At 44.3% G+C, this 12500-nt stretch overlaps 2 protein-coding genes across 8 annotated transcripts in view; one reads left to right on the plus strand and one right to left on the minus strand.

The window, feature by feature from the left end:
• grip2a (glutamate receptor interacting protein 2a) overlaps nucleotides 1-8811 on the plus strand; it is a 36398-nt gene extending 27587 nt beyond the window's left edge. For 4 of the 5 annotated variants that reach the window (XM_062531452.1, XM_062531453.1, XM_062531455.1 and 1 more), the window contains exons 18-24: nucleotides 817-956; nucleotides 1495-1641; nucleotides 2862-3015; nucleotides 5242-5353; nucleotides 5802-5987; nucleotides 6117-6263; nucleotides 7192-8811. In XM_062531452.1, coding sequence (XP_062387436.1) covers nucleotides 817-956; nucleotides 1495-1641; nucleotides 2862-3015; nucleotides 5242-5353; nucleotides 5802-5987; nucleotides 6117-6263; nucleotides 7192-7389 — 1084 coding nt within the window. In that variant the 3' untranslated portion in view covers nucleotides 7390-8811. Of the gene's footprint in view, nucleotides 1-816; nucleotides 957-1494; nucleotides 1642-2861; nucleotides 3016-4804; nucleotides 5169-5241; nucleotides 5354-5801; nucleotides 5988-6116; nucleotides 6264-7191 lie in introns of those variants that run through there. The other variant, XM_062531457.1, reaches the window with a different exon arrangement.
• Nucleotides 8812-9833: 1022 nt separating this feature from the next.
• slc6a6a (solute carrier family 6 member 6a) overlaps nucleotides 9834-12500 on the minus strand; it is a 21108-nt gene continuing 18441 nt past the window's right edge. For all 3 annotated transcript variants that reach the window (XM_062531459.1, XM_062531458.1, XM_062531460.1), the window contains exons 14-15: nucleotides 12374-12500; nucleotides 9834-11564 (exon numbers count right to left, since the gene is read on the minus strand). The exon at nucleotides 12374-12500 is cut by the window's right edge and continues 44 nt beyond it. In XM_062531459.1, the coding sequence (XP_062387443.1) occupies nucleotides 11409-11564; nucleotides 12374-12500 (283 nt within the window). In that variant the 3' untranslated portion in view covers nucleotides 9834-11408. The remainder of the gene's footprint in view (nucleotides 11565-12373) is intronic.

Consider the following 12500-nt stretch of genomic DNA (forward strand, 5'->3'; position numbering starts at 1 on the left):
GAGGCCAGGCCAGTGGTATGAATGCAGTCATGCGGGCGTTTATGTGCTTTTGCTAATGTTTAATCCCTGGGAACTGAATGTCACTCTGTCATCGGGGGAACTGCACGCCACAATTGTCCATCTGTGTTCCAAACACTGTAGGCAGTGCAGAGCGGAGTCCCTGCATTCTTAATCTGCCATTGCCTGCGTTAAGAATTCAAGTCTGTGGCTCATTGTGTTGCCAACTCATACAGATTCAGCTCGTGTTTTTCCTTCCTCCCCCCCTGTCGCACTCCCAAGTACTCTTCATTTGAAATTCAGAGGTATCCGTGTTAGACACAGAGATTAAACTCCTAATCAGTCAGGATTTCCTCCTTTATAAAGAGAGCATTAAAACTGTGCAGGAAATGTTAACCCACCCAGCTTGTAAGTCAAAGCTGGCAGCCTGCACTGTAAACTCGTATGCATCATTATTATATATGCCTCAAAATATGTCATGAGAGATATTTTTGTGACAGAAAAAAAAATAGCCTTACTAAATGTCCATAGTTATAGAGCACCTAACTGTATGTACTGTATATTAGGGTGACCAGACGTCCCCGGGTTCAGGGGACAGTCCCCGTTTTTGGTTGCCTGTCCCCGTGAAAATACAGAAAACTACCTATGTCCCTGTTTTTTTTTTTTTAAGATAAAACTTGTATGTATTTCCATCAGATTGATTTTCATCAAACTGAAAATGTCCCCGTTTTCCCAACATTTTTGGGATTATGTCCCCAGTTTTGGTCTCGGACATCTGGTCACCTTAACATACAGCACATGTCCTATACTTGTGCACAGGACGGGCGCCCTGCATGTGGGGGACCGGATCCTGGCCATCAACAACGTGAGCCTGAAGGGGAAGCCACTGAGCGAGGCCATTCAGCTGCTGCAGACGGCCGGGGAGACGGTCACCCTCAAGATCAAGAAGAGAGCTCACCGTGAGTGCCACCGCAACGCCACCCGTCACCAGAGACCAGACACAATGGCCCCTGTCTGCTGACCACCCCGCGATGTTACCGGGGGGAATCAATTGTGTGACGGACCTTTTTTTCTTGAATATTCCTGAGACCATAATTCTTTTATGCACAGAAAACATAATGGGTCATTGTGTTGGCACACTGAATTGATTAAATGGACTGTTCATTTAGTGAACAAAAGTCGATTGCACTTCTCACTTCATAGACAGAAGGAATTGTGTCCGTGGAATAGTGGTCGACATTTATTCCTTTCTGGCATGAAATGCTGAGTCTGTAACAATACACTATGGCCATTCGGTACCATACTGTACATTGTGTTTGTCCACATAACGCCTGTACTATAATAATGAGTGTGTAATGAGAGTGGAAGTATGGAGAGTGTGTGTGTGTGGGTGTGTGTGTGTGTGTGTGTGTGGGTGTGTCTCTGTGTATATGCATCTGGCAAGACGATGGTCACTCCCTGTGCTTCTCTACACCTTTGTCCATCTGATCGTTGCAGATGTCAGTGGACTGAGTGACACAGAGGATGACCTATCAGAGAGAGCGGCTACCCTCCCGGAGCTCAACCCGTTAAACATTGCTGGCCTGGACTCTGTGCTGGAGTCCTGGAACAGCTCGGGCATCGACCCCGGATATGACAGCCAGGGTAAGACCGAACCCAGGGGACCAGGATCGAACTCAGTCACTTCAGAGAAGTGTAGAATTCAGATGTACCTCACTTGAATTACCTGAACTATAGTAATTTCCTGTGAATTAGCCGCATTGTGTACTGTATAAACCGCAGGACAATATTTTATGCAAGTTAAAAGAAACAAAACCATATTAATACCATATTAACTGGCCCCGTGTATGAACCTCGTAGCTGAAGAAATTTTGCAAAATCAATGTACAGCATAAGCCACAGGCCACGGCTAATAATAACGGGTAAGGGCAACCATACACAAGATAAGGGGGTTGGTTTCATCAAGCCCTTTATAGCAGTACAGGCTCTCTATGTTGGGCCACATTATCTACTGTAGCACATGCTGATGACCGTTGTCCTCTTACGGTTCTGTCCGTTTTGATACAATTGGGAACACCTTCCACATGACCGATGAACACCACTTTTTGTTAGTATAATTATTCACAAGGATATTTCTTGAGACAGATCTACTGCCGAGAGGAATCTTGAGCTTGGCTTTTATTTGTACAGTAATTATTTCTCTTTCTTGACAAAGCTATGGCTTTGGTTGTGTTCTGTGTTCATCTCATATGTGCTAATCCAGATTTACCTGGACAAAGCTGCAAGCTAAAGCCCTCCTTACACTGACAGATTTTGCAAAGATTTGGAAAAGATGTTTGAAAGACTACAGTCACAGACACTCTCACATCTAAAGTCATAAAATTTTAAGTCACAAACTAGTCACAGACTATGATTTTGCAAAGACTTGCGATGATGTCAAACATGTTTATATTGCTGTAACGGCAAAACTAGAAAAAGAATAACTCCGACTGATTTAAAACCGCTAAGATTGGCACCTTACACTGACAAACTTTGACAAGATTTGGGAAATATTCTTGAAAGATTGTAGTCTTTTGAGTAAAGCTTGAATGAGGGGCATAAGTTAAAAGACTACAATCTTTCAAGAATCTTTCCCAAATCTTGTCAAAGTCTGTCAGTGTAAGGTAGGCAGAAACGATGTAGTTGACGGGAACGCGCCGTGATTCCAGTACAACTCCCATGACTTCTGTCCGACTTTGGTAATGTAGTCGCCAACTGTGAAAACAGACCAAACTCGTAAGGCCAGCTTGAGTTGACCCATCAGAAGCTTCATCTGTGAACTGAACCCCAGTGGGTGCGTTATAGTCCTGTGTTCCCTCTCCCAGGTACCTACATACACAGGACGGCTGACCTGACTCTCCACCCTCACGAATGGAGACGCAGCAAACACAGGAGCCCCCTGCGCTCCTCGGCCCACACACACCACGCCCCAGCGTACGATGGGAGGTTAGATGAAGACGAGTGGAGCAAACACTTAGGGTGAGTGTGTGTGTGTCTATATCTCTATCTATGTGTGTGTGTTACGTGTGTGCTCATTATTTTCAGTTTGATGGTGGATAGGGTAGATAGATACTTAGTGCAGACTAAGGCTATGTATGTGTATGTATGTACGGTGAGTATGTATGTGTATCCACGTGTGTGTATGTATGTGTATCCACGTGTGTGTGTGTGTGTGTGTGTGTGTGTGTGTGTGTGTGTGTGTGTGTGTGTGTGTGTGTGTGTGTGTGTGTGTGTGTGTGTGTGTGTGTGTGTGTGTGTGTGTGTGTGTGTGTGTGTGTGTGTGTGTGTGTGTGTGTGTGTGTGTGTGTGTGTGTGTGTGTGTGTGTGTGTTCCTTACCAGTGGTGTTGGCAATAAAATGTACAGGAGGACAGAGTAGACACAAGGATTAGTTCAGAACTAGTCAAAATGAGTGCACTCGCACCTGCATATCAAATTCCTACCCAAAGTCACACCCAGATGATGCACACTGCATCCTCTCCATCCTCATCATCATAACTGGTTAAATATTTGGCCTCAAAAGAAGGGTCTCACTGTAGAGGTCATTGGTATTATTTGCCCTCAATGGTGCCTTCCAGGCAGCGCTGCCTTCTAGGCACTACTCCCCTCAGTTTAGGGGTAGGATGAGGGTTGAGGGGGTTAGGGTTAGGAATAGGGTAAAGGTAGTGCCTTTTAGGCTGTGCTGCCTGGAAGGTGCCGTTGGGGGCAAAAAACACCATTGAGCCACTGTAGAGTACTGGCCTCAATGCCGCTGTATGATACCTACTATACTAAATCAAAATGAAATTGCATATGCAGTTGAGTGTGCCTTTCTATCACTGCTAATTCTGAATGCAGGTATCTGTTGTACTCTATATACAGTCAGAAATGGCTTGTACAGTTTATCAGAACACATAAATGATTTTCACACCTCGTAAATACACTCTTGCCAGAACAAATTAGTTTGTTTATAACGTATGTAAAGACCCCCTTACCAGAATAAGTATGCTTGTTTACAGGGGTGGTGTTATAGTGAGAATAATAGCCTGTAGCCTACAGCACAGCAGTTTGTGTGTACTGGTGAGAGGTGGTGGAGCTCCAGAGAGACACTCTCTCTTCGCTAGCTCAGATAAGACCACACGGCTGACTCTGACTAAGCTGGTTTCTGTTTTGTTGTTTTTTGCTCTCTGAAATCAAGTGCATAGTCCAGCATGCACACACCATTCTTACAGTTTGAATAGATCTTTGAAGTTGTGTGTGTGTGTGTGTGTGTGTCTCTCTTGTAGAATGTTTTGTCGATATTCTGCTATTGCATGTTGGCAATGCTCTTTTCTGGCTTCTCGGTTGCACTAGTGAATTGGTGGTTTAGCCCAATCTAAATCAGCTCTTAAAATGTGAAATGAAACCCTTTGTTGATGAAAGACCACATAGTCAGTATAATTGAAGATACTGCCCCTTTGTAAATATGAATAAAGAGCCCTAGAAAGAGTCTCGTTGATTAAACAGACCTCTTGATGTGCTCTGGCTGCTTTGTATTTCAGTGCAGACAATTATCACAATGAATAGATGACACATTTGGGGAGTGGGGGGCATTTAATTCCCGATTTTCACCAGATTAGAATAGCATTCAAAAGCGCCCCTCTTCACCAATCAATCACAGAGTCATGCGGTGCTACCCCTCCGTTCACCAGAAGCCAGAGGAAAAGATCTCTCTCTCTCTCTTTCTTTTGTTCTTCTTCTTCACTCCTCCACCTCCATTCTATGTGTGCTTCTTTTTGTCTTTCTTCTCAGGTACTTTCTCTCTCATCTGCCTTACTAATCTCCCGAGGGGTCCAGCTGCTGCTGCTGCCGCTGCTGCTGCCGCTGCTGCACACACTTGCCTCTCTGTAGTGTCTTATTCGTCCGTCCGTCCGTCCTGTCCTGTCCTGTCTTGTCTTGTCCATCCTCCAGTGTCGTACAGAACCCCCTGCTCTCTCTGTCTGTCTCTCTCTCTCTGTGTGTTTGTGTGTGCTGGCTGTGTAGTTTACTATCTGTATGTGTGTGTGCGTGTGTGTGTGTGTGTGTCTCTCTCTCTCTATCTCTGCTGAGACTGTGTATTGTGCTCTTGAGGGGGTGGGGATGGTGGAGGATGGTGGAGGGGGGTTTTGAATGGAAGAGACTACATTTCCCTGGCTGCTTTGCGGCTCTTGAGGGGCCGCTCACCTGTTCTGGTTCCTGCCTTGACACAGATCCCTCAGTCCCGTGCGTCGCCGTGGTAACAGCGAAAATCAGGAGAGTTTCTGGCAAGCGTTACAGGATCTGGAGACGTGCGGGCAGTCAGGGATCCTGAGAGAGCTGGAGGTACAGTTGTGTACACATATTATTCTTGGACACACACACACACACACACACACACACACACACACACACACACACACACACACACACACACACACACACACACACACACACACACACACACACACACACACACACACACACACAAAAACACACACACACACAAAAACACACACACATATGAAGACAGGCTTAATGTAAACCATGAATCGCTCATATACACTCTTTAACAAACATGGTTCTTAGGGTGCTATATAGCACCATGCAGGCTTTAAAAAAACCCTTAGAGGTTCCTCTGATGAACCCTTCAAAATGGTTTAAAGAACCATTTAGGGGTGCCATATACTGTATGAAGCTTGCAATAGAACCATTTTTGGTTTGTAGTCATAGCAAGGTGACCCTGTCTTGGGTGAGTGATGACGTTTATACTAAGCGATGGTGTTTTTTGTAGGCTTCCATGATGACTGGCAGCAGCCTGAGTCTGGGAACAGATGACACCTGTCTGTCACATGACCGCCTTCCGTCGCGCAAGGTCTCTGTCGCTCCGCCGAAGCCAAAGAGGAGCTCCTGGGCGGGCGTCGTGGAGAAAGAGGATCTGAAAGAGATGAATTCGACCTCCCCTCTAGAACTGCTGAAGGTGACCTTTATGTAACGTCCGCTAGCTGTACTGTGCCAGACGGTTTCTTGGTTCTTAGTTCTGCTTCTAGATGTCTAGATGTCTGTCCAGACCAGACCAAAACCATTTCCTCTTGTCCGTGACCCCCAGGTGACCTTACATAGAGACCCAGAGATGCGTGATTTTGGCTTCAGCGTGTCAGACGGTCTGCTGGAGAAAGGCGTGTACGTCAACATGATCCGACCTGGTGGTCCTGCCAACCAGGCGGGCCTGCAGCCTTACGACCGCATCCTACAGGTGATTCCTGGAGGCTGAACTTGACCAGTCTGCTTGTGTGTGTATGGGCATGTTTAGAAAAAGGCCCTACCTGCATAATAGGACCAGGGAAGAATAGAATGTTTGCAAAAGCTCCTCGAGGTCCCATAAAGTGCTTCTTAGGCTCCTGCACATTGGCTGATTGCCAGAGAATTGAAGCACAGATTTACAGGGCTAATAATTGAGATGTGTGAGAGAGAGTTAAAATTAGCAAGATATATAGCTAACAACCAACATACCCACCTTCAAAACATCAATAACAACACTGCTGTAACAGATGGAAGCTACAGTAGCTTCTTGCTGACTGATGCCTATATGGGAGGCAATGGGGGTTAATATCCTCGGGGGCTTCATACAGAGACCTGTTTTTTAATCTCCTTAACATGCATCAACACATTGCATGTGAGGATATTAAAAAAAATGACTTTAGTATAACAGCTACCTATAAAAACACACCCTTATAAATAAATGAAACATTTCACATATTGTTACCTAAAGAGATATTGTCACAGAGGGGATATATTTTAATTGGCCAGTGTCGGTGTCCAATCCGTAAATCCCAATATAACCTCGCAGCAATTTGGCATGAAGGCCACTAGGGGGAGCCAGATTCCAGATGACCTCCTAAAGTGCAGGTCAACTGGCCTCATGAATCACTCTAGCGACCGTTGCTCAGTGGAGACAGTGGATGCTGGTACAGTAGCCATGATGAAATGGCCATTATGAAACAGATGGTCTCACTGAGTCAGGCACAGCGGTCATGATGGTCTCTTCCTTACCAAGCTGTTCGTAGAGGTCTGTTAAAGCTGCTCTGTGATATTAGCTAAAACGCTCCTCTCCTCTTTCCTGTCTTTCTCTCGTAACTCTCTCTTTCCCTTTCTCTCGTGTCTGTCTGTCCGTCTGTCTGTAGGTGAACCATGCACGCACGCGGGACTTTGACTGCTGCCTGGCTGTGCCTCTCATCAGCGAGGCTGGTGAGCAGCTCAACCTCGTCATAAGCAGGAACCCCCTCACTCAGGCACATGTTTGGCCACCTCAGGACTGTGAGGACCCCTCAGGCCCAGCAGCACTCTACCCCCAGCGCAGGCCCAATGCTGTGCAGCTCTGAGAGCCTGGGAGCGATTTTACACACACACACACACACACACACACACTCACACACACACACACACTCTCACACTCCACACACCCCACCTGCCCCCTCACACACACCAGGGCAGCTGACTGGAACTGATCTGGCTTTGATCTGGTCTGGCACAGATGGGTCCTGACTGGTCCTACACGGGCTCGATCAGGGCAGGTCTACTTCACAATTAGCTGCTTTTAACCGTGCCAAAGTCCAGGAGAAATCCACGGGACCGCCGAAAGTTAAAGTAGTTTACAAGAGTTGAACACACTGGACTTCTCACCAGGTTCATCACGTTCTTTTGGGCACAGATGGAATTTGGTCCAATTTTTCTTTCTTTTTTTCTGTATTTGTTTTGAAGTCATTCCCTCACTGTTGTTTTTGTTGTTTGTTTTTACACAACCTGTACTGTACACAGTTTTCCTTTGTTTTTACACTACCTGTACTGTGCACAGTTTTCCTTTAGTTTTGCACACGGCACTGCATTTTCTTTCTTCCCCGTCTTGCAAATGTCACTCTCCTCCATCGCCACCCCTCACTTGCAGCACACTCCCCCACACTCTCTTTGTTCCCTTCTTTATGTTCACAAGTCTTGATCGGGTTTCTTCAATCAACCTGAAATATTCACCTCAAAGCAGGCCACTGACACCACATAAAAGCTCAATGTTTTGACTACAATGTGTCAACGTAAAACAATGCAACACCAAAGCACCACCCCCCCTCACACACACAAACACACACCTCTCAGCCCCTCACACACACATCTCTCAGCCCTTCACACACATACTGTACACACGCACACACACACTTTAGCCCCATTCAAATCTGTGTCTAGAATAATGCTTACATAACTGGTCTGAGTCTGTACGTGAGATTATGACTGTCATATATGTCCCTGATTCCCGGGGAGGGAAGTTGTACGGCACAGAGGTCGATGTTGTTTTTAATGCTTTTAAACGAGTCATTTTTCTTTTTTAATATGATGAAGTGTTTTAACCAATAGTAGCCGGGCACGTTGCCCTGCCACCACAACAAGCGCCAGAGTGAGTGTGAGCGGCAGCAGAGTCAGAGGCAGAGCAGCTCTTTCTCCATTCCAGCTCTTTTTCCTGCTCCCAGATAGTAACGCCGCCCATCCATTATTCATGCCCCTGGTTCTATATTGTGTACAGTGGATGCCGTGCATTTGTACATGTGTGATATTAAATATGGATCGTCTGCACAGTATTTTTACTTCGTGCTCCCCTCGATGTCCTACGGTAACGACCACGATGTCAGGAGAGAGAGAGAGAGCGTGAGAGTGGATGCTGAGAAGACTCACTGTCTGCCTGTAAAATGTGATTTTATTCTTTTAAAAAATGGATTTGCTTCCTTTCTATATAAAAAAAAAATAAAACCGTCACCAAATGTTTTGTTGATCTGATCTGATTGGTGTGTTAAGGGTGTTACATAATGAAGTCAGGTTGATGTGGGAGTTTGTGGGAATTCATAAACTCATGCACAAAAGGGCTGCACATGTGTACACATGCATGCATGCGCACACACACACACACACACACACACACACAGGCCTTATTTAGCGCAGTGCAGGCTTCCTCCTACACAAGGGCGATGTTCTGAGAGATTGGGTGAGGTTTGGAGTCAGTTGAAGATGTCGGTGGTCATCAGAGACCAGCTGCCACATCCACATTATGTGGCTTATTAGGAGTCCTGTCTACGCCATTTCTAGGAGGTGCACTGTAAAAAAAGTGCACCAGAAAAATGAACTTTGAACTTTACTCCCTTCTCTCATATAAACACACACTGATGTCTGCTATGCACATGCCCTGCTGTCCTACTGCCCTACTGAAAAGATAAAGACCAAAAAAACAAGTAAAACACATCACATATCAAAATATATTTAAAAAGATAGTCCATTTGGTCAGTTTTAAAAAAAAAAGGCATTTGTGAATAGTCTGGCTTTGAGTCTAGATTTGACAGTTGGAGCAACACCGCCATCAGGAAACATCTGACTTTGGTCTTGGCCCATTCACTGATTTCTAAACTAGCAGCGGTGCTTTGAATCTAATTCTGTGACTCACTGGAAGAAAATCCAGTTTCAACTACTTCAACCATCAACTAGATGCTAACTAGATTCAGGAATGTGTTGATGTGAAATATGTATGCGTGTCTCCATGTGTGTGATGTGTCTATGTGTTTGTGTCATTGTATAATCTCTGAGTTACAAAAGAATACATTCTACTCTATGGGTATAACACACATGTGATTTTTTCTTTTCTTCTTTCTTTCTTTTTTTTTGGATGAAAACAATCCATTATTGATGCTGATGTTCTACATGTGTAGCTTGTGCTTAATCTCACTATGAGGTTCTTCAATAATGTTTTGTCACACTTAATACAAAAGCACACTCAAAAAATCTACAACCTCTATTCAGTTTAGCGCAAAAAAACCTTTATTTTTTTTCGAATAACACAGATGCAATATGCATCTTGAAGGGGCTGAATCTGTAACAAATCTACTTTGGTTCACATGTATTTTTTCTCTGTTGACATAAAAACAATTTAGTTAATGTTTGGATCCTTTGGGAGTATGTGTGTTTGTTATGCACGGTGCCAGCTGGGCAAATGTGCACAAGGGGAAATCATGGGACACAGTTGCTGGGGTTACGCAGTCTTCCCGCTCCAGCAGTACAGTAGGACGGCCCTTGTGACAGGGCTCAGGGTAAAAGCCAAAGCCATTACAAATATCACAAACTGCCCGTGGTATTGATTCTTATTTTATCCCATATTTAAATACAACATCTATGAAAGTATTCAGAAAAAAATAGGTTATAACTGGCATAGCTCACATCTTGTAAGGTATAAAATGGCTTATACAAAAGGCATATTATGATTTAAAACAAACTGAATACTACAAAAAGCATGTACTTGCACTGAGAGGACAGTAAGCCAGATTCAGAAGTCAGAACAATGGAACCATGTGTGTGTGGTGTTGTTGGGCTGAGAGTGGATTAGGGGGATCAGAAAAAGGTTTTGAAGGGTTTCAACACAGAGTCTGAGATCTAAACTGGAAAACCACAGCACAAACATTATTCACATACATACAAAAAGTTATATTGTTGATTACTGTATTTCAGAGAGGAGAGCAGAGGAGGTGGTTGCATTGACATCGAATGAGGCGAATGTTGATGAAATATGTAGGCTGAAATGATACATTCAGTCTATAGTAAGTGTGTGCAGGAGGATGCTCCAACTTCATTAGGTGTGAAGCTTGTGTGTGTGTGTGCGTGTGTGTGTGCTTGTGTGTTTTGTCTGTTTGTCTTGTGTGTGTATGGACTGCGCTTCCACCGGTTAAGGTGGAGGTACTGTACATTCAGTTTCAAAAATCACGACGACAAATCAGAAACAGCCTCTTCAGGTTACGAGGATATACTGCCACAAAACTATGCGAGGACATTAATCTTTTCCACAGCTATCTGGAAACCTACGGTATATAGTTCTGCCCTACTGCTTATTCCGACCTACAACTTCCCCACATCTCCACCAAACTCTTTCCAGTCTTCTACAGTAAAGTGGTTAAGCAGCACAGTCGTTTAAAGCAAATACTGCCTGATATCCAAGAATGAAGCTCACTACGGAAACACTATCTCTTACAAATTAAAAAAGGCCAGAGAACAAAAACAAAAACAAAAAAAACCTAGAGAGTACAGAGTACACAAGATCACGTAAGAGTGTATCATAAATACACACGACCCTTAGTACAAATACTAGCCAGAGTATTCCTAGTGCACACACAGAAGTTACACCTGGGCCTAATTCAGCAGGGAAGGGGAGGTAGAGAATAGCTGGGGGGGGCATGATAGGGAGCAGGGGGGGGCACACACAAGAGGGGGAAGCAAAAGGAGGGATGTGGGGTTCTCTCATAGAGAGGGCTAAAAAGTATTTTTTTTTTCTACGATGGCGACGGGGAAACGGGCGCGTGAGTGTGTCGTTTCGGGGGCGACGTTACATGGTGGTCTCGACGATGGTGTGGGTGGGTTTGGTGAGCGCGATGGCGCCGCTGGGGTCCAGCGGGTGCAGGAGCTCACTGTTCTTCAGGCCGTTCTCTTTGGTTCGAGAGCTCGCCCAGCCCGCCACCGGAGCGGCCACTGCCTTGATGCGCTGCAGGACACAAGCCCCAGCAGGCACAGGTGAGCACAAAAATACCTCACGTACACTTACACACACTTATGTACACTTACCGTATACACATTATCATTTTTAACTATTGAATACAATACCTCACATACACTTATGTACACTTATACACATTATCATTTTTAACTATTGAATACAATACCTCACATACACTTACGCACACTTATGCACACTTATGCACATTATCATTCTTTAACTACTGAATACAATACCTCACATACACTTACACACACTTATGCACACTTATGCACATTATCATTAATTTAACTATTGAATAGAATACCTTATATGTACACTTACGCACACATATGCACATTATCATTTCTTAACTATTGAATATAATAGAATACTGTAGGTCTTTATTGCTATTGTCTCAGGTACAACAAACTTTAAAGTGTTTTCCCGTCATTCATAGTCTATACAAAATTATAATAATAAAAGAAAATCTATTCCTATCATTCTTTGCTTTTGATTATGTAAAACACATTGAATTACCCCTGTGTATGAAACATTCTATATAAATAAACTTGCCTTTCCATAAATATCTAAACACCCAAGTGATTATGCATATGCTTACAGTATGTCTACATTGAATATACCCTGAAGCAATAACCTCACAGGCTTTTCACTGCAGACACTAAACATCACATTCCATCACCATAATGTATTGCTCCGTGGATCTTGTGGATATATTATATTGTGAGTTTGCACATGTGTGCTACAGTATATGTTTCTATATGTTTGTATCTTTTACATGTTCTGCTGCTTAGTACCTCAATCAGAGACCCGTCGGACTGCAGGATCTTGATGACCACCACCATTGGGATGCACACCATAGAGGCCAGTGCAAGAGTCCAGCCCACACCGATGGACCACTGAGGGTATTCATACACCTTGTTG

Source organism: Sardina pilchardus, chromosome 3, assembly GCF_963854185.1.
Source record: "Sardina pilchardus chromosome 3, fSarPil1.1, whole genome shotgun sequence".
In the NCBI taxonomy this organism is placed as follows: domain Eukaryota; kingdom Metazoa; phylum Chordata; class Actinopteri; order Clupeiformes; family Clupeidae; genus Sardina; species Sardina pilchardus.